General features: G+C 41.9%; 1 protein-coding gene across 1 annotated transcript in view; it reads left to right on the top strand.

The window, feature by feature from the left end:
• The window catches only part of STMN2 (stathmin 2), a 67,527-nt gene that overhangs the window by 28,821 nt on the left and 18,026 nt on the right, over positions 1-20,680 (top strand). Inside the window, exons 2-3 of the mRNA XM_006131558.5 lie at positions 7,442-7,537; positions 9,298-9,470. Coding sequence (XP_006131620.2) covers positions 7,442-7,537; positions 9,298-9,470 — 269 coding nt within the window. The remainder of the gene's footprint in view (positions 1-7,441; positions 7,538-9,297; positions 9,471-20,680) is intronic.

The following is a 20,680-nucleotide window of genomic DNA, read 5'->3' as shown; positions in this document are numbered from 1 at the left end:
AAGGGAAGATTCATTCACAAATTTGAGTGGAAGCAGTAGAAACATCCTATTGAGAGAACAGCTATATGACATTAGCTGTCACCAACCAAGTGTTGCCCAGACAGCAATTGCTTAGCTGTCATTAAAGAAAAGGCTAAACACAATAGTAGCTCTCAATTATGATAAAAATCGTAACAGCTGAACATACCATATTATTAAGATAGTACTAAAGACTTTCTCAGCACTCCTTCCTTCTCCACTGCCTCTTTTCCACAAAGGCAATTTTGCACTGGGACATATTACATCTATTTATGTTCTTATCTGTTCTATGAAATAAGAAACTGATGAGACATTAGGCATAGAAAAGCTTAGTTACCTAATTGTCAGAGCCTGATCCAAAGTCAAGGAAAAAAGTCCTGTGGACTTCAATGGACTTTGAATCATGCCCATTTTCCTTGCCATCTCCTTCGCTTTCAAAATTCAGAACAAACAAATAAAATTACATTAAAAACTGCTCCCTCAACTTTTGAGTTTGTGCCTGCCCCATTACTAAAATGTGCTCATTAGCTTTACTCTAAAACATCTGGCAGGGTTTTCCTCCAAATTGAATCACTACTATTATTGAATCTCTTCCTTCCCCTCACTAAATTAAAAGGATGGTTCTTAAAGTCTGGGTTGTGAATGGACTGATAAAGTAGTTTTAAAAAAATCAGTGTTTTGTCAAATGCATGTTAAATAGGTACTGTACCTCATATTAATTTAATGGATCATGCTAAAAGAGGTTTGCTAGATGGCACTTAATCTAAAATATAAAGTGAGTTATTGTTCCTTATGCAATCATAAACATTGTCTCCCCAAATATATGGTTTTACAGAAATGTTCTTTAAATAAAATGCCTGCATTTCCATGAAGAATGAGGGTTCAATGGCAAGGCAGCTTATCTAAGAGCTAGGGGACTCAGGTACAATTCTCTCCGACAAACATCCTGAGTGTGAATTAAGCATGTTACTTTGGTTCCATCTATACTATTTGCTAGGGGCGTGATTCTCCTCCTTGCATACACATACTTGCACTAGCCCTTCTCAAGCTAGCTCAAGTAAAATAGCATAATGGCAGTAGCTCAGATAGTGAAAATGGCTCAGGTGTGATTTCTGGTGGGTATCTATTTGGTCCAGCTTAGTGGGGCTTTTGTTGCCTCTACCTATGGTACTGTGCCTACAGCTGTTTATATTTACATTGGCTCAATGAGAGCTTATGCAACTACATATACATGAGCAAGGGAAATTACATCCTTGGCTCATGGCATAGATGTAGCCTAGCGGCCTATACACACTAGCACTTACTTCAGTATACCTTAAGTCACTCAGGGGTGTGAAAAGCCACCCCCTGAACAGTATAAGTTATACTGACCTAAACGCTGGTGTGGACAGTGCTACATCAGTGGGAGAAGCTCTTCTGCTGACATAGCTACTGCCATCGGGAGAGCTCTCTCTCTAGAACAGCACAGCCACATCAGTATAGCTTTGCTGCTGTAGCAGTTCTAGCAAAGACGAGTCCTTAGGGCACTGAGGCACAGATAGACTATCTGTAGCTAATAGCATTTAAGAGGTAAGGAGCTCAAAGACTACAGTTATGCTGGCCATAGAAATAGCTAAAACATATATTTCCTTGTAACGTGCTATATTATCTGTATGTTTGGCTGCTGGTGCTGCAGTAGCCTCTAGAATCTGGTAGGATTATTCAAGCCAATTTGCAACTCTGGCTGAATGCCCTTCTAGGCTGGGGCAAAGAAGGACTATATCAATACAAAACAGAGCATGGTATAGTCTGGTAAAGTACCCAAATCCTGCCACTACCCAGGATAAAAAAGGAGAACCACCGCCGAAATGCTTTGAGTGCAGATAGGGTGCTCACAGAAATGAGAGCCGAGCACAACACTTATCTCTCAAGCCATGTTCTACAGATGACAAGCTGGAAAATCACAGGTTTTTTTTCTAATTGCTGTAAATGCTTTTAGAAAATGCAAATAGCAAATACTTGGCAGAGTTTTAAAAAAAAACCCACAGGAGGTGCAGAACTGCTAGGATACCTAATTCGGGCAAATGCATATAATGATATTTTATAGCCCTGATTCAGCAAAACACTTCACAATGCTTTAGTTTTCTTAAAAAGATGGGCTTAGGTGCTTTGCTGCATAGGTGTTATTCTGCAATGTTAAAAAATGCCACCATTTTAAATGCAGGGAAGCATTTGCATGATTCCACATGGTAGCAAGTGATTCTACTGTAAAGGTCATTTGGAGATCAAAAATTCCCTTTCTGATGTGAGTGCCATAATGCTAGAATGTATCAAACAACTGACATCATTCCAAAGATTCCTCCCAGTTCAAGAGAGCTACTTTAACAGCAGCAGTGAAAAAAAGGTTACCAAGGTCCTTTTTTGTACCTTTCATAAGCTTTGCCATAGTACTGTTGGATTCAAATATTAGAATCATAGAATACTAGGACTGGAAAGGACTCAAGAGGTCATCGAGTTCAGTCCCCTGCCTTCATGGCAGGACCCAGTACTGTCTAGATCATCCCCAATAGACATTTATCAAACCTACTCCTAAATATCTTCAAAGATAGATTCCACAACCGCCCTAGGCAATTTATTCCAGTGTTTAACCACCAACATTTCCGTAATGTCCAACATAAACCTCCCTTGCTGCAGTTTAAGCCCATTGCTTCTTGTTCTATACTCAGAGGCCAGGAAGAACAAGTTTTCTCCTTCCTCCTTGTCACACACTTTTACATACCTGAAAACCAATATCATGTCTCCTCTCAGTCTTCTCTTTTCCAAACTAAACAAGCCCAATTCTTTCAGTCTTCCTTCATAGGTCATGTTCTCTAGACCTTTAATCATTCTTTTTTCTCTTCTCTGGACCCTCTCCAATTTCTCCACATCTTTCTTGAAATGTGGTGCCCAGAACTGGACACAATTCTCCAACTGAGGTCTAATCAGTGCAGAGTAGAGCAGAAGAATAACTTCTCGTGTCTTGCTCACAACACACCTGGTAATGCATCTTAGAATCATGTTTGCTTTTTTTGCAACAGCATCACACTGCTGACTCATATTCAGCTTGTGGTCCACTATAACCACTAGATCCCTTTCTGCCATACTCCTTCCTAGACAGTCGCTTCCCACTCTGCATGTGTGAAACTGATTGTTCCTTTCTACGTGGAGCACTTTGCATTTGTCCTTATTAAACTTCATCATGTTTACCTCAGACTATTTCTCAAATTTGTCCAGATCATTTTGAATTATGACCCTGTCTTCCAAAGCAGTTGCAACCCCTCCCAGCTTGGTATCATATGAAAACTTAATAAGCGTACTCTCTACGCCAATATTTAAATCGTTGATGAAGATATTGAACAGAACCGGTCCCAAAACAGACCCCTGCGGAACCCTACTTGTTATACCTTTCCAGTAAGATTGTGAACCATTAATAACTACGCTCTGAGAATGGTTATCCAGCCAGTTATGCACCCTCCTTATGGTAGCCCCAGCTAAATTGTATCTGGCTAGTTTATTGATTAGAATATAATGTGAGATCGTATCAAATGCCTTACTAAAGTGTAGGTATACCATGTCCACCACTTCTCCCTTATCCACAAGACTCGTTATCATATCAAAGAAAGCTATGAGATTGCTTTGACATGATTTGTTCTTTACAAATCAATGCTGGCTGTTCCCTATCACCTTATTATCCTCCAGGTATTTGCAGATGATTTCCTTAATTACTTGCTCCATTATCTTTCCTGGCACAGAAGTTAAACTGACTGGTCTGTAGTTTCCTGGGTTGTTCTTATTTCCCTTTTTATAGATGGGCACTATATTTGCCCTTTTCCAGTCTTCTGGAATCTCTCCTGTCTTCCATGATTTTCCAAAGATGATAGCTAAAGGCTCATATGCCTCCTCTATCAGGTCCTTGAGTATTCTAAGATGCATTTCATCAGGCCCTGCTGACTTGCAGACATCTAACTTTTCAAAGTGATTTTTAACTTGTTCTTTTTTTATTTTATCTTCTAAACCTACCTTTTTCCCACTAGCATTCACTATGTTAGGCATTCCTTCATCAGACTTCTTGGTGAAGGCCGAAACAAAGAAATCATTAAGCATCTCTGCCATTTCCAAGTTTCCTGTTACTGTTTCTCCCTCCTCACTGAGCAATGGGTCTACCCTGTCCTTGGTCTTCCTCTTGCTTCAAATATATTTATAGAATATCTTCTTGTTTCCCTTTATGCCTGTAGCTAGTTTGAGCTCATTTTGTGCCTTTGCCTTTCTAACCTTGCCCCTGCATTCCCGTATTGTTTGCCTATATTCATCCTTTGTAATTTGACCTAGTTTCCATTTTTTATGACTCCTTTTTTATTTTTAGATCATGCAAGATCTCCTGGTTAAGCCAAGGAGGTCTTTTGCCATATTTTCTGTCTTTTCTATGTAGCGGAATAGTTTGCTTTTGGGTCTTCAATAATGTCCTTTTGAAAAACTGCCAACTCTCTTCAGTTGTTTTTCCCCTCAGTCTTGCCTCCCACGGGACCTTGCCTACCAGCTCTCTGAGCTTACCAAAAATCTGCCTTCCTGAAATCCATTGTCTCTAAATTGCTGTTCTCCCTTCTACTATACCTTAGAATTGTGAACTCTATGATTTCATGACCACTTGCACCCAAGCTGCCTTCCACTTTCAAATTCTCAATCAGTTCCTCCCTATTTGTTAAAATCAAGTCTAGAATAGCTTCCCCCCAGTAGCTTTTTCAGCCTTCTGGAATAAAAAGTTGTCTTCAGTGCAGTCCAAGAACTTATTGGCCCACTGTGTTAGTTTCCCAACATATATCTGCATAGTTGAAGTCCCCCATCACCACCAAATCCTGCATTTTGGATGATTTTGTTAGTTGTTTAAAAAAAGCCTCATCCACCTCTTCTGCCTGGGTAGGTGGCCTGTAGTAGACCGTTAGCATGACATCACCCTTGTTTTTACCCCTTTTAGCCAAACCCAAAGACTCTCAACTCATCTGTCTCCTACGTCCATCTCAACCTCAGTCCAAGTGTGTACATTTTTAATATATAAGGCAACACCTCCTCCCTTTTTTCCCCCGCCTGTCCTTCCTGAGTAAGCTGTACCCTTCTATACTGATATTCCATCATGCGTATTATCCCACCAAATCTTTGTGATGCCAACGATGTCATAGTTGTATTCGTTTATTAGCACTTCCAGTTCTTCCTGTTTATTACCCATTTGTCTTGAATTTGTAAATAGGCATCTAAGATACTGATTTGATCTTGCCTCCCAATTCTGCCTTGTCCCTCCTTTCTCTCTGCTATTATAGTCCACACTCCCTCCCATTTCCGACCAAGTCCCCATGTTTCCCATTTCCCCACTCTCAATGTTCTTTACTTACGCGTGGGCTTTGGTCACCTGTCCCAGTCGAACCTAGTTTAAAGCCCTCCTCACTAGGTTAGCCATTCTGTATCCAAATACAGTCTTCCCCTTCCTTGTAAGGTGAACGCCATTCCTACTTAGCAGTCCTTCCTGGAATAGCATCCTGTGGTCGAGGAAGCCAAAGCTCTCCTGGCGACACCATTGTCGCAGCCAGGCATTCACCTCCAGGATGCTCCTGTCTCTGCCTGGGCCCCTACCTTTGACAGGAAGGATCCTAGATAATGCCACCTGTGCTCCAAACTCCTTCACTGCATCCTAGTCAATATTGTTCTCATCATTACCGTTTTTGTATGTAACTGAATGTTTTCACCATCTGTAAACAAAACCACAAAGACTTGCCAACCTCAGTATGCAGACAGCAAGATCTCTTGGTGGAACTTTGTGCTGGGGTATTTGTTGATCAATATGGATTAAAATGAGGCCTACAGTAGGTCATGTGTGCTCTCGGCAGATTGATTGGTGTCCCGTGATCAAGATCTATTAGTTTCTTCTAAGCAGTACTCTACTGAATGCTGATTTGAGACCCTTGCCCTGAAAACTGCTGAGCTTTTGCATCCTGAATTTCATGGCCTTTAATGAGAGTTGAGGGCCCTCAACCCGCCACAGGAAATGATCAAACTCCTTGCAGTTGGCCCTTTTTGATTACCAAATATAAAAAGGAGCAAGCAACATTCAGATGACAGACTGAAAGGCAGTTTTATATAACTATGGATTTCTATTAATTATTTTAAACTTAATGTCTTAAAGTCACCACTGGCATAGCTTTATTGATTTGATACAGTGACATCCAGGCTGAATTTGATTTGATGTGACAGTTATAATATCAGTAATAGTTCATATTCAGAGCATATTTTTATGTCCCAGAGACTAACTTGTACTTGCCTCTATCTGCGACAGACAGTTTCTCATTCTGAGAGGCACTTCCCTATGCAAATGGGGGGTTTTGAAGGTACAAAATGTGCACAAGTACTCTGCGTACTGTAAGAGAGGGTGGGAGGCAAATTTTCAAACCCAGACGCTCAGCATTTGCTTCCTATCCTGTCTTACAGTATTCATTTGTACAGCAAGGACAAGTGGCTATGGCACTTGACTAGTATTCAGAAGATGTCGGTTCCATTCCTGACTTTGTTCAGGCCTGCTTGGCAATCTTGAACAAGCAACTTACCTTTGTCTGTGTCTCATTCATAAATTGTGGATAATATTTACCTATTTGGTAAACTGTTTTAGAAGTATGGCTGAAAAACACTATATTACACCTAGATATTGTTATTATTAGTCCCAGTGGCCTCCAACCCTGACTGGGGTCTGTGGGCCCTACCAGAATACAAATTATAAATAATGGTAATTAATATGAATGTGGTATATAGATTGGTTTACACTAGAACTGGATGTGAACCCAATAGGGCAGGTGGTTAAAACCTTTTTGGTTTTGAATACTAAAGAGTTTTGCTGAGAATTTTGTTATGAATTTATCCATATTTCTTGTTTAATTATAAATATTTGGATGACATTTGTATTTGAATCAGACAACGCTTGTAGCCATCTATGAAACATAATTCAGAGATCTTGATGAGAGTTACATTTGGAGGAACAGTAAAGTTTGCATGAGTGTCACTTGCCTCTGGCTCCAGAGGGACACTGAATTAGGACACTATTCCAGGATTAAAATACATTGCTGGCCAACCATCATCAGCTCATAAAAGTCAGAGATCTCCAGAGGGCACAGGATCCAAAGTTAAGACTATGTTGTAGGAGACATGGAGGTCAGAAGCACTCTGTGCAGTACTGGGTGCCCAACATTCCCATACTGTTAAGACATTTCCATATTCAGAAGGAATGGTACAAGGCAAACATTCCAGAGAAATCTTTCAGGCTGTTCTATCAGATATACAGCTAACTACTCTAATTAAAATCTACATTAAAAACTCACAATAAGAAATTTGGGAAACTGATATAAGCTAATTTGATCTTTTATTTCAGCCTATAAGGAAAAGATGAAGGAGCTGTCCATGCTGTCTCTGATCTGCTCCTGTTTTTACCCTGAACCTCGCAACCTGAACATCTATACATATGATGGTGAGTAACCTTCACTGGAAGTAATCCTGCTTGTTAAAATATTTGGCAGTGCTGGGATATGACTCATTTCACCCTCACAGTTTGATATTATTTAATCAATGCTTTGCTGATTTAACAATTCACTTGGGGCATGTCTAAACTACATCCCTCTTTCGAAAGAGAGATGTAAATTAGACAGATCAAAATTGCAAATGAAGCCAGGATTTGAATTTCCCATGCTTTATTTGCATAATGGTGGCCACATGTTCTTTCGAAAAAGGTACTTCAAAACAGAAACCGCTGTCTAGACATGGTACTCCTCATTTTGAGTACAGGAGTACAGGATCTTTCAAAAAAGGGGTTCTACCCCCAAAAAAGAACTACGTCTAGACAGTGGTTTCACTTTCAAAATACCTTTTTCGAAAGACCGCGCGACTGCCATTATGCAAATGAAGCACAGGAAATTCAAATCCCAGCTTCATTTGCAATTTCAATCTGTCTAATTTACATACCTCTTTCAAAAGACGGATGTAGTTTAGACATAGCCTTGCTGTTTCTGGTTGTTAGTTCCTACCAATTGCCTATTCCGCATCATGGTGACCCTTAGATTCTAAAAACATTACTTCAAAATCTCATTTTAAAAAGCCAGCTATTTTATAATGATGTATGGTGTATTTAGTACCTCAAGAAATGCTACCCATCCAGGAAATTGCAAATATTCACAGCTGATTCATTTCTTAAAAAAAAAAAAAAGAGCGAAAAAGAAAATGTGCTTTCCCTAGTAGGCATCAATGAGGGAAATCTTAAATTATTAGTAAACTTGGAATTCTGTCACCCAAGCTTGGGAAACCATATTGTTAAATTGATTATATCTGGGGATTTTTGTTTGCGAGTGGATACATGGGGGTCATAATGGTAAACAATTGAACTACTTGAGGAATTGCATCTCTGAGCTGCATGGGAGGCTGGATAGCAGTCTTAGCACCTGCTTCAGCAACAAAAACAGTGGAGCATCACTAATTCCCTGGGGGGTCAAGAGCTATGCCTGGCCCTCACCAGCATAAAAAGGAGGCAATTTTGGAAGAACATTTTTAAAAAATTAGTTTAATCTCTACTCAAAGCTGCTGGATTGATAGCCTTAGAAACAAATTCTTTATCCATCCATAGGACAGGTACAGCAGGAAACAGTCTATGCAAACTTCCCCAAGTGATCTGATCATGACATCTCAGCCTCAGATGCATGAATAACTCCAGTTCCATCTACATTCCAATTCAATACTTAGTTTAATTGCTGAGATAAGCAGCAATTTGGTGCCACATTGACAGTGAATTCTCTCAAGTATGGACACTTGTTCATCACTGGGCTGCAATCACCAATTAATTTCACATGACCATGGCCACATGCAGATTATTTTTGGTCAAACAACTGCTTTTTAATTTAACTTTAGAAAGACAGATTAGGTTTACAAAAGTAGGTTTATTATTATTAAAAGTGTCAAAGGCAAATTAAAGAATTTTTCACACCCAACGTTATACATGTATTTGTCCATACTAATCTCCACTGTCACACATACACACACACACACACCTTTCTAGTTCCAAAATGCCATACATATTTATCTTTATAAGATTAATTTATACTTGCACTGCAACTAACAAAAGGAAATGTACCTCTCAGAAGAGCCATTTTCAGCACATTCTCAGCAGTTTCCTTTACATCGCCAGAGTATGCTATTTTCTCCTCCAATGGTAGGTTTAGCATTTCTAATTTTGTTTCCTAGATATGGAAGTTAAACAAATCAACAAACGTGCCTCTGGCCAGGCTTTTGAACTGATCTTAAAGCCACCATCTCCTGTCTCAGAAGCACCACGGACTTTAGCCTCTCCCAAGAAGAAAGAATTGTCCCGTGAGGAGATCCAGAAAAAGCTGGAAGCTGCTGAGGAAAGGAGAAAGGTATCTTTACTTTTTAGAAGAAATTAGTTGTTGTGCCTTGCCTTATGCAATTGCAGTAAAGTTTCCTATAGTTTCTGATGAAAAGTCACACATCAGAATGACACACCTCTCGGGGTATGTCTACACTACGGCACTAATTCGAACTAACTTAATTCGAATTAGTTAATTCGAAATAAGCTAATTCGAATTAGTGCATCTAGACCTAAAAACTAATTTGAATTAGCGTTTTGCTAATTCGAAATAGCATGTCCACATTGAGTGGACCCTGAACCAAAGTTAAGACTGGCCAGAACCAGTGCCGGCAGGGCATCAGGTTAGGACTTAGAGTGTGGAGCTGCTGCCTCAGGCTAGCCGAGGGCTGTGCTTAAAGGGACCCGACCCCCACCCTGGACAGACAGTTCTCAGGGTTCCCCGCTTGCTTGTCTAACTCGATGAGGTACAGCAAAGCAGTCCTGTCTTGGAGTGCCCTGAGTGCCCGCACTCGGCCCATCACAGCACTCAGCCATCATCCCGGCTGCACTTGTCACAGGCTGCCATCCGGGGGGAGGGTCAATCGGGGGGTTGTCAGGATCCAGGAGGCCCTGCAGGAAAGCTTCCACCCCGAGGAGCCCGCAGAGCCACCCCAGTCCTCCCCATTGGGGCTCGTGCCCCATTCCTACCTCACCTCCTTCCACTTACTCCTCCCTAGGCCCCCCTTCCTGATGTACAAAATAAAGGACACGTGTGTTCAAAAATAGAAACTCTCTTTATTTAACAAAACTGGGGGGGGGGGATTAACCTATAGGGAAACTGGGAAAAGGAGGAGGGAGAGGCGAAGAGAGAGGGTGGGAGAGGGGAGAGGGAAACCTGGGAGGAGGGAGCTGGAAGGGGGAAGCCAGGGGAAGGAGGAGGAGGGTTAGTATATAACTATGATACGCCATATCTTCAGTACTGTGTACAGATGTGGTCTCCTCACCTCAAAAAAGATATTTTGGCCTTGAAAAGGGTTCAGAAAAGGGCAACTAAAATGATTAGGGGTTTGGAACAGGTCCCATATGAAGAGAGGCTAAAGAGTCTGGGACTTTTCAGCTTGGAAAAGAGGAGACTGAGGGGGTATATGATAGAGGTATATAAAAACATGAGTGGTGTGGAGAGGATGAATAAAGAAAAGTTCTTCATTAGTCGCCATAATATAAGGAATAGAGGACATCAAATGAAATTAATGGGCAGCAGGTTTAAAACTAATAAGCGAAAGTTCTTCTTCACACAGCACAAAGTCAACCTGTGGAACTCCTTGCCACAGGAGGCTGTGAAGACTAGAACTATAACAGAGTTTAAAGAGAAGTTAAATAAAGTCATGGAGGTTGGGTCCATGGAATGCTATTAGCCAGGGGGTAGGAACGGTGTCCCTGGCCTCTGTTTGTGGAAGGCTGGAGATGGATGGCATGAGACAAATCATTCGGTCATTGTCTTTGGTCCATCCCCTCCGGGGTACCTGGTGCTGGCCGCTGTCAGCAGACAGGCTACTGGGCTAGATGGACCTTTGGTCTGACCCAGTACAGCCATTCTTATGTTCTTATGTTCTAGGCTCAGGGTCGGGGTTCTCACTGGACCAACTTGATTTTCATGCAAACCTGCTCCTTTGGTGGCCAGGCTGGCAGCTATCCTGCGCTAGCCGGCCACATTCCTGTGGCTAGTGCGGAGGTCGTGGACATTGGAGGTCTCCCCCCAAACCTCGATGAGGTCCACGATCTCCGGACTAGACCAGGCGGGCGCCCACCTCTTGCGGCCCCGGGCAGGCTCCTGGGAGCCGCCAGCCTGGTCCTGGGAAGAGACGGAGGGCTGGGTGGCAGCGGGTGGCTGGCTCATGCCGTGTCAGGTGCAGGGTCTGCTGGCTGGGTGCTGGCAGGCTTGCAACTGGCACAAGCACTGTAGCCAGATCGTGCCTCTTTAAAGGCTCCAGGGCCGGGAGGGGGGCAGAAGAGTTTCCCTGGTTTGGCCCAGAGTGGCCACCAGGGCAACCTGGGAAGGGTTAGCCTCCAACTAGTTCGAATTAAGGGGCTACACAGCCCTTAATTCGAACTACTTAATTCGAACTAGGCGTTACTCCTCATAGAATGAGGTTTACCTAGTTGAAATTAAGCACTTCGCTAATTCGATTTACATTTGAACTAGCGGTTTGTATGTGTAGCCCCTATTAAACGGCTGTTAGTTCGAATTAACTTTGTAGTGTAGACATACCCTCAGTGAGCCATACATGTCAATGGAAATACTGGTATTCTTTCCACTGATATTTATGGCTGACAAGTGCATTCATTGCAAGAAGGTTCTTCATCAGAAATGTGAAAAAATGAAAAGTGTTGAATGAAACAAACTGTTTATTTTTTCTTTCTGCTTTTTTAGCCAAAAAACCCCACAACCACCCAAATTCAATCAGCTTTAATGGGCAGGAAGTATGTATTATATAGCTAAAGTAACTGTGGATAGGAATCTTAGTGTCTGAAATGGGCACCCATCATTGGCAGAGGTGTAGATCTGCTGCCTTCTTCTATCCTGGCTGTCTCCCTGCAGCTCTAGTACCCTCAGGCCCTGCAGCCTAGAAGCCGTGTTAGGCCAGAGCTCCCCAACCCTGCCTGCCTGCCTGCCATTCCCCCAGCACTGCTCTGTCTCAGTAAGCCTCTAACTTCCATGGAAGCTAGGTCCTTCCTACTCTACAGCCCTTATTTATACAGCCCCACCTGGCCTTTAATTATCCGCAGCCTCACCTGTGGCTACCTACCACACAGGCTCCCTAAACTGGTTTTAACCCTTGTAGGGTCAGGGCAGATGCCCCATCGCACCTCTTTGTGGAATAAAGAAGTTTCCCTTTATGACCTTATTCAGCATTTCAGGCTTCCATGGTTGTTAATTGTGTATATTCTTCAAAGATGTCAACCTTCTAGCAATAAAAAGAGATAAATGCAGGGTATTTGGAGCAAGCAGACGAGCTCTCTGGCTTCCATCCTGATTGATGGGCCAAAGAAGTTTCCCTTATCAAACATTTTTAGGAACAGACTTAGCTATTATTTATTCTTGGATCTGGACTTCTAATACTCCTGTCATCTGAAGAAATGGGCTGTGCCCATGGAAGCTCATGATACTATCCACATGTTTTGTTAGTCTTTAAGGTGTTACTAGTCTATTTGTTGTTTAAGTTTTTCCTGTTACAGACTAACTCGGCTACCCTTCTGACGCTATTCTACAAAGTTAAACTACATTTGCTATGTATATTTTAAGCCCCATTAAAACAGGATAAATAGACAATTTATTTCTCAGCTCTAGCTAAAGTACACAAGTCAGGGAATGGGCTGCAAAGGTCATTAAAGCTTATCTGTGCATATCTCTGGCACTTAAGGCTGCTTTGTAGAGGACTAACAAGACTTACACTGTTAGAGCATTCTGAGGGCTGTTCTAAATTATGACAAGCAACAATGGTCACAAGAGACTGAGAATGCAGGGGAAGACTGGAGACAGTCCTGGCCACTCCCCCTTTCCTTCTGCCACACAGAAGGTGAGTGAAAAAAGAGCATCTAATCTCTGTGACTCCAAATGATCTATGTTATCTCGAGGTGATCCTTTCAGGCTACTTAAGCGGGCACTAATTGCACCCGCTCACCAGTGAAATGTGAAAGTGGCTACTCAAAAAAGCTGACCAAAGGTGCCTAAAAGTAAAACAAGCTCAGCAGTCTTTGATCCTTTAGTCTGGCTCTTTGATCTTATCATGTGTTATAAATAAGAGCACTGTTTCTAGATTTTTGTCAAAAGGTAGAATAAAATAAGCAAAGAAATTAAGAGACTCATGCTATAGCTTGGAACCACATACAGCAGCTTCTAGACCAGGGGTGGGCAAAAGGGCCTCCACGGGCCAGATCCAGCCCACCACATGCATTGATCCGGCCCATGGAGGCCCTGCCGCTCCCCCGCCCCAGGCCAGTTAGCGTCTGGGGGCAGGGTAGCATGCGAAACTTCCTCCCACCCTGTGAGGACACGTGGCACTTCAAAGTGCTACGCACTCCTCGCAGGGCAGGAGGAGATATCACACGCTCCCCCACCCCCAAACCTTAATTGGCCTGGGGGCAGAAGGGGAAGTTTCCTCCACCCTCCACCCTGCCCTGTGAGGAGCACACAGCACTTTAAAGTGCCGTACACTCATGCAGGGTGGGGGCAAGGCAAAGCAAGCTTCGCGCAGCTCCCACGCTCCCAGGCCTTTATTGACCTGGAGACGGGGGGAGCACACAAAGCCTCCTCCCAACCCTGTGAAGAGCACATGGCACCAATCAGGGCATACGGGTGGGGGAGCTGTGCGAAGCTTCCTTTGCCCTGCCACAGCCCTGCGAGGAACGTGGCACTTCAAAGTGCTACGTGCTCCTTACAGGCCGAGAGGAGGTTTTGCACGCTCCCTTGCCCCCAGACCCTGATTGGCCTGGGGGTGGGGGAGCGTGGGAAGCCTCTTCCCGCCCTGCCAGGAGCATGGGTGCCTAGTGGGAAGGGGGGGGGGCAAAGGGACCTGTTATTGCCCACCCCTGTTCTAGACTGTTTCCTTACAGAATGAAATAAAATGGCCTCTTTCTCCATTCAGTTACACTAGTTTAAATCAGGAATAATGGAATAACTCTCATCCAATGGAATGTGAGGAGAATCAGCCCCGTTAAACTCAATGGGACCATGTGGATTTACTCCAGCTGAGGATCTAACCTTATTTTAATCCATTTAGAACACTGCTGGCATATAGAGACAGACCTGGGGATGAAACAGCAACAATTAATACTTGATAATTTGTACATATTTTACTGTGAAATCTAAACCTTAGTGGCCAAGCTATTTTAATGATCAGTGTGTGTATTTTTTCCAATATGAAACCTAATAATATATTAGATTGGAAATTGGCAGCAGAGTTGCCAGCATGGATGGCTCCTTTTTCCCTACAAATATGTTCATTTGGAATGATGATCTCCACATAGCATTCACTGTTTGGGACACTAGGAGATTCACAGGATGAGCATCATCCTTTTTCTACCCATCCACTTTAATAGCCAGGCATAATCATTCTAGATCATGTTTTAAATAAAATCAAGTACAACTAACTGATTGCCTTGAGCAAATGTCATTAATTGGTTTCACACCAATTAGGAGTTAGAGTGGACTGTGTTAATTTGATTAGCAATCATATGAAAAAGTCTGCAGTGATGCCTACATTTCAGTGATTCCTTATTTGTGCTCTTGGTTTCTTAGCTTTTTAATTATCACTCTTTTTTATCACTTCATACTCATCTCTTTATTATTTTTTTTCTTTTCATCTCCCATTTCTCCTCTCCTGTTACCCCTAGCAGAATACAAATTATAATAAACATGTACAGTTGTTTGAAGAATTTCTTATCTCAGTTATTGCCAAGAAAGATAGTAATAGACTTCTCCAGCCCCTATACAGGCTCTTTCTTACTGTAATCCATTATTATCCCATTATTTTAATGGGGGTGGGTATATAAATGCTGTGTTTTCCTCCCCAAATAGGTAATCAGAAAGATCTCGTCACCCTTTCCAGATAAGAAATGAGAACTCATTATCACTGTTAGAAGCTAAAGTTTATTTTCAACAGTATGGAAAACTCTAACATGGTGTAACAATTTATACCCATTGGTCTGGGAATATTCAACTATCACACCAGATTTCTATGTTTGAAAAGCCCTAAGTTGAATTATACATTGTGATCACCATTAAGCAGCATGAAAATAAGACTCTAAAGGGATTTCTACTAGTCTTTGGATTAGAATAGAGAAATCATATGTAATTAAATCCTCTTAATGGCTTTGTATTTGGATGAAAATTAATTGCACTAGTCCCTAATGCATAACACTAGAGTGAAGGCAAAATAACAGTCATATTTTCTGACATTCGAGCTGTCAATTTCAGAATAAAGCCAATGTGTCTTTTTAATTCCACTATTATTATTAATGTTTAAAGATAAGCCCCCACCCAGTGTTTACCCCTGTTGTGTGGAGTGGCTAGTTTTCCTTGTTTTGCCCCTCTGTCTGCTAACACCACTGCAGTACTCACCATCTGCCTATGAGATTGGAGAACATGCCTCCTTTGAGGCCATCTTTCATGAGGCTTCATTCATTAGTAGAAGATATTTTATCTCCTCTTCTTTGGCAGTAGCACTAGAGAAAGAGACACCTCTTTCCTGTACCACTGCATACCGCAAAGACATGCAAAGCCATATTAGATAGAGATACCATATTTGAACTTTCAAAAAAGAGGACATTCAAAAAAGAGGACAAAAAAGAGAGGGCATGTATCTGTATCAGTATCTACCAACTCACGTTGTATTAATGTGTTATACTATATAACTATACTATGGAACACTAGAACTGAAGGGACCTCGAGAGGTCATCGAGTCCAGTCCCCTGCACTCATGGCAGGACCCAGTACCATCTAGACCACGATATACTGTTATACTATGTAACACATTCATAAAACATGAGTTGATAGATATTGATACGCTCCCTCCGTGGAGTGTCCTCTTTTTTGAAAGTTCAAATATGGGAACCCTAATTAGACATGCTGCAAAAAACACAAACCTCAAGGGAGGAGGCAAATAGAATCTAGAGACTATTGCTCTTTTTCTGTGCTAGAGCCAATGCAAGGCACTCCACCTCTCATATGAGTAGTTTGGGGAATCTGATTGGCCAATGGAAGTGGGCAATGAAGGCAAGTAGCAGCCCACTCCATGAAGTATGTTTCCTTGCCAACACTGGAGATTTTCCCCTTGAGAATTTTTTTGTTCTCCTTCTATCAGCCTCAACTTTCAAACTTTCTACTCTCTTAGGAGGGGTTGCAGAAGTTAATTTCACCCAGCTGAGTAAGGCTTATTAGCTCAGTCAGCAGTGCTGTCATAGGGGAAGGAGACTGGGAAGCACTGTAGAGGAAACAGCAAACAGAAGGGAAGTGGGGCGTATGACACACTAGGGATGTAAGCAACTAGTCGACTATCCAGTAAGCTTATGCTTATCGGATAGTTGAATAGTGATGTGACTAGTCGCTTTCCCCCCTTGCTGCCTCTATCAGAGAGAGGCATCCAGGGTGGAGCACCAGCCAGTGCTGGGGGGAGCTGGCTTAAAAGCCGGTTCCCTGCAGCACCATCTCCACAGGGGGTAGAGGCACAGTGGGAAATGGCACGAGCGGGGACTGAAGCGGTTTCCACTCACGTCACTTCTGCTGCGATTCTGCTTTTGAAACGTATAAGCAGAAGCCCTGCAGGGAGCGTGGAGCTTCCTTTTGAAATGTACAAGAGCCCTGCTGGGGCTCAAAGGCTGCAGTGCCGCAGGGAGTGCAGGGCCAGCAGGAATCCCCTGCTGGTCCCACACTCCCTGTGGGGCTTCTGCTTTCGAAACAAGAGCCTCGCTGAACTCTTACTACAGTTCAAAGGCACAGATGCCCTTATAGGCTAATCAACATCAACTATTCAATAAGTTAATTCATCTAAATTTAACATCCCTATGACAGACACCAGAATTCTGCATGAATTATTGCATTCCTCATATCTAGAAGGTCATGCCTCTGTCCTTCCACACAGACACTTACTCCTCACACCAACAGCTAATGAATTCTCTGTAATACTTTGCAACTTTGAAGCTGCAAACTTGTTGTGTTGATGTGCCACTTCTAGATGTGCTTGCATGCAATGGAAAAGTAGTCCCCTTTCACAAACAGTAACTCAAAGACAACCAGTAATACAACACAAAGTGCAATGGCTGGAAGCTGACTGTAGACAGACTGAGACTAGAAATAAAGGGCACGTCTTTTACAATGAGAAAGTGCTACAGGACCACTCGTTTTTTAGGCTTTTTTCAAGTTATACACTAACACGGCTACCCTTAAGACTTTTTAACAATGAGGGTAATTAATAGTTAGAGCAACTTACCTAGGGATTTGGTGGATTCTTTGCCACAATAAGTCTTCAAATCAAGGTAAGATGTGGTTGGAATTATTAATTCATTAATACAGGATATTGCAAGACATTAATTCAACCACAAAGTCCTTAAATCCAAAGGCCAAATAATATTTATTAAATTGTTCTAAACATGCCTAAAAAGCCTAAATAATAGGCACTTATTACCCCCACATAGCTATAAACATTCATAAGCATTTGATCAGAGTACTCACAAAAGGGCTAGACAGAGTGGTGCTTAAACTCCTGTTGGCTGGCTCCAACTGGCCATGCAGGTGTTAGTACTGAACCTTTACAAAACAATCTTTTTATACCCTTTAACAAACAAACGATGTCACTTCTAGTTGCTAACCTTAGTTTAGAACCACTTTTCGACAGCATGGGACGGACTCCTTTCCCCGCCTTGACCTCACACAGATGGTGCATGTGAGGTCACACTGAAATGGAGAATGCCATTTTGCTCTTCCAAATAGCATCTTTCATGTTGTTTGGGGCCCGGACAAGAAATACTTCATTAAAATGGGGTTGTGCCAGCAAAAAGTTTGGGAATCCTGAGCTATGGTCTTGATATAGCAATCACTGGTGAAATTCAGACATTTGTGTTATACAGGAGGTCAACCCTAGATCACCATAAAGGTCTTTTGTAGCTTGAAAATCTAGGAATACATGAATTGAGAAGCAGGAATCCCAAGGTTATTCCTGAGCTCAGGTCTCTAGCTACCAGTTTATTGTGACTGGCACAACATGAAGCCTGGCAGCGTGACTATTCATTATTAATATTCGTCCTGTGAGATTCGTGCTAAACATTATAATTTGTGACTAAACAAATGCAGAAGGGGGGGCTATCTCTTGAATGTGTGAAATAGCATTCAGGGGAGTCAGATAAACAATTTGGATGCCAAGAGCTTGGAAAATAAAGATTTGTTCTGTATCCACAAAGAGAGATAATGATAATATTCCCAGACAGATAATTGTGGGTGCAACACTGGGGCCTGGGATACTCCCTTTCCTAGAAAATTCCAAGGAGTAAGAGGAAACATGTGTTTCCCCCACTTTCCTTTTTCTCTCCCTACTGGCCTTTCTAAAAAATTGTAAGGGAACAGAGAGCACACTGACCATGTCAGTATTTGTCACTTCTCTCCCCCATCTAGCTAGTTTTCCTTCCTGTTTTGTTTTGCTTCAACAGTTTCACTGTCCTTTGGCTGCTCTGCGTGGCAGCTGTGTTTGTTTGGAGACAATATAAAATGAAGGGTAGAATGAGCCTGGAAGTGTATTGGAATGAGTAACAGCTCCCACTAATGGTACTCCTGTATAAGTTACAGCATGTTCTGGTTTACTCTTTCTCCCATCTGCTGTAAATAAAGTCCATTGACAGGAACTCTGTGTGTGCCTCAGATAGCAGTTTGTCACCAAAAAAAGCATAAAGAATAAGGATGGTAGAGGTCTGCCTGTTAGAAGAGGCATATTACTTACAGGATGCAGCTTGGGATATAAAAATCTGACTTACAGCCATCTGAGTTAGCTCTGGAAGAAGGGGCTGCTAGAGAAGAGATTAAAGTCATTTTTCTTTTTGTTATATTTCATGTATCACTTCATTGTAGTCTCACTCACATGCTGATCCCAAGCCCACTACAAATTAGGCCCCAAAAAGCATATTTTCCATGAAAATTCTCCCAAACAACATGTGGTGTGCTCAGAAAGAGGATGTTTTTAGGACCCTCAGCTCACCATCACCAAAAACACTGACACCTTGGCTTGTAAAAGGAATCAAACAAGATGGAAAATGGGAGTCTTAAAACAGAATTTCTATTGCAAGAGTTGTGGGAAGTGGGTCCAACAGAGGTCTTTTATTCAGAATAGGTCGAGTGGCCATGAGAGATCAGAAGCAACCTATAAGGCCATTGTCTCTATGCTATTTTGATGACAATGCTGACAGTGTTGCCCCATATATACTAAAACAGCGTGTGCCCTAGAAAGACAAACACACCCTTCTGCACATACATAAACATCCAAACTGAAGAGAAGGAGCATCCTTACTGAAAAATCCTCTCCTTGCATCTCAAAGGGAAATCAGCTAATACCGAGCACAATTGTGTCTTATAGCATTTGAATGTATCAAATTCCATGACTCCTTAGGACATTTCTTTTCATATTATAATTGTCCCACCCAAAGGGCTTCTTAGGCAATGCCATTCTGCTAAGAAAAGAGTTGCCACTGACTGCAGTAATTACATTAGCTCTTCACCTTAGGCTATGTCTAGACCGCAGGTTTCTTTCGGAAGTATCTTTTTTCAGAAGAGATCTTCTGAAAAAACTTCTTCCGAAAGAGAGCATTAACACACAAAAGCACATCAAAAAAGCGATCTGCTTTTTCGAAAGATAGCATCCATTCAGTGTGGATGTTATCTCGCATTTAAGCTGTGATTACTATGGACGGAGTAGCCACCAGGGCACCTGTGCTTTTTCCTCTTTCCTCTTCTTTCGAAAGAACTCCTTCTTCCCCATCCACACACACCATTTTCTGAAAGGGCTCTTTTGGAAAAAGGCTTCTTCCCTTGTAGAAAGAGGATTACCAATGCCGGAAAAACCCTTCTGTTGTTTCAATTTACTTTCGGAACCATGCAATTGCAGTGTGGATGTAACTCAGGTTTCGTGGAAAAATGGTTGTTTTTCCAACAAAACACTGTAATGTAGGCATACCCCAAGATGCTTGTAAATAACTCTTATGTACTGCAAAATCTCATTGACTGCTATAAGGGTTAAATTGGTATTTAGACTTAAAAAAACCCAAATATTTAATTACAGATTCAAATCTGTGTACATTAGAGGGGAGAACCATCCACCCAACTCCTATGCATTTCAAGTGAAAAATGGACCTCTTGAAAATCTCACCTTCAGACTATATCAAATTCCCTTTACCTGGTGTGAAATTGCTCTTCTGGCTTAAGTTAATTCCAAGAGCTATGGAATAATGCTATTAGCTATGGAATAAAACTATTTACCATTTACTTAGGCTCCTTAATTTTCTTCCATAATATGGTATTAGAGGAAGAAGTAAGTTAAACCAAATATAATGGCAAAATATTTTTTTCCCTTAAAGCACATCAAATGAAAAAGTAGATATATGGATCCAGTTAATTCCAAAATTATTCCCTACAAGGTTCTAAAATAGGAATAATCAAACATGAAATGAAAGGGTCTCAGAGGTAGTAAAGATCATGATTAGCTGTATATTATCAGTTCC

Source organism: Pelodiscus sinensis, chromosome 2 (genome assembly GCF_052426305.1).
Source record: "Pelodiscus sinensis isolate ZL-2025 chromosome 2, ASM5242630v1, whole genome shotgun sequence".
Classification (NCBI taxonomy): domain Eukaryota; kingdom Metazoa; phylum Chordata; order Testudines; family Trionychidae; genus Pelodiscus; species Pelodiscus sinensis.
Note: the sequence above shows the minus strand (reverse complement) of the source record. Positions and strands in the feature narration are given on the sequence as shown.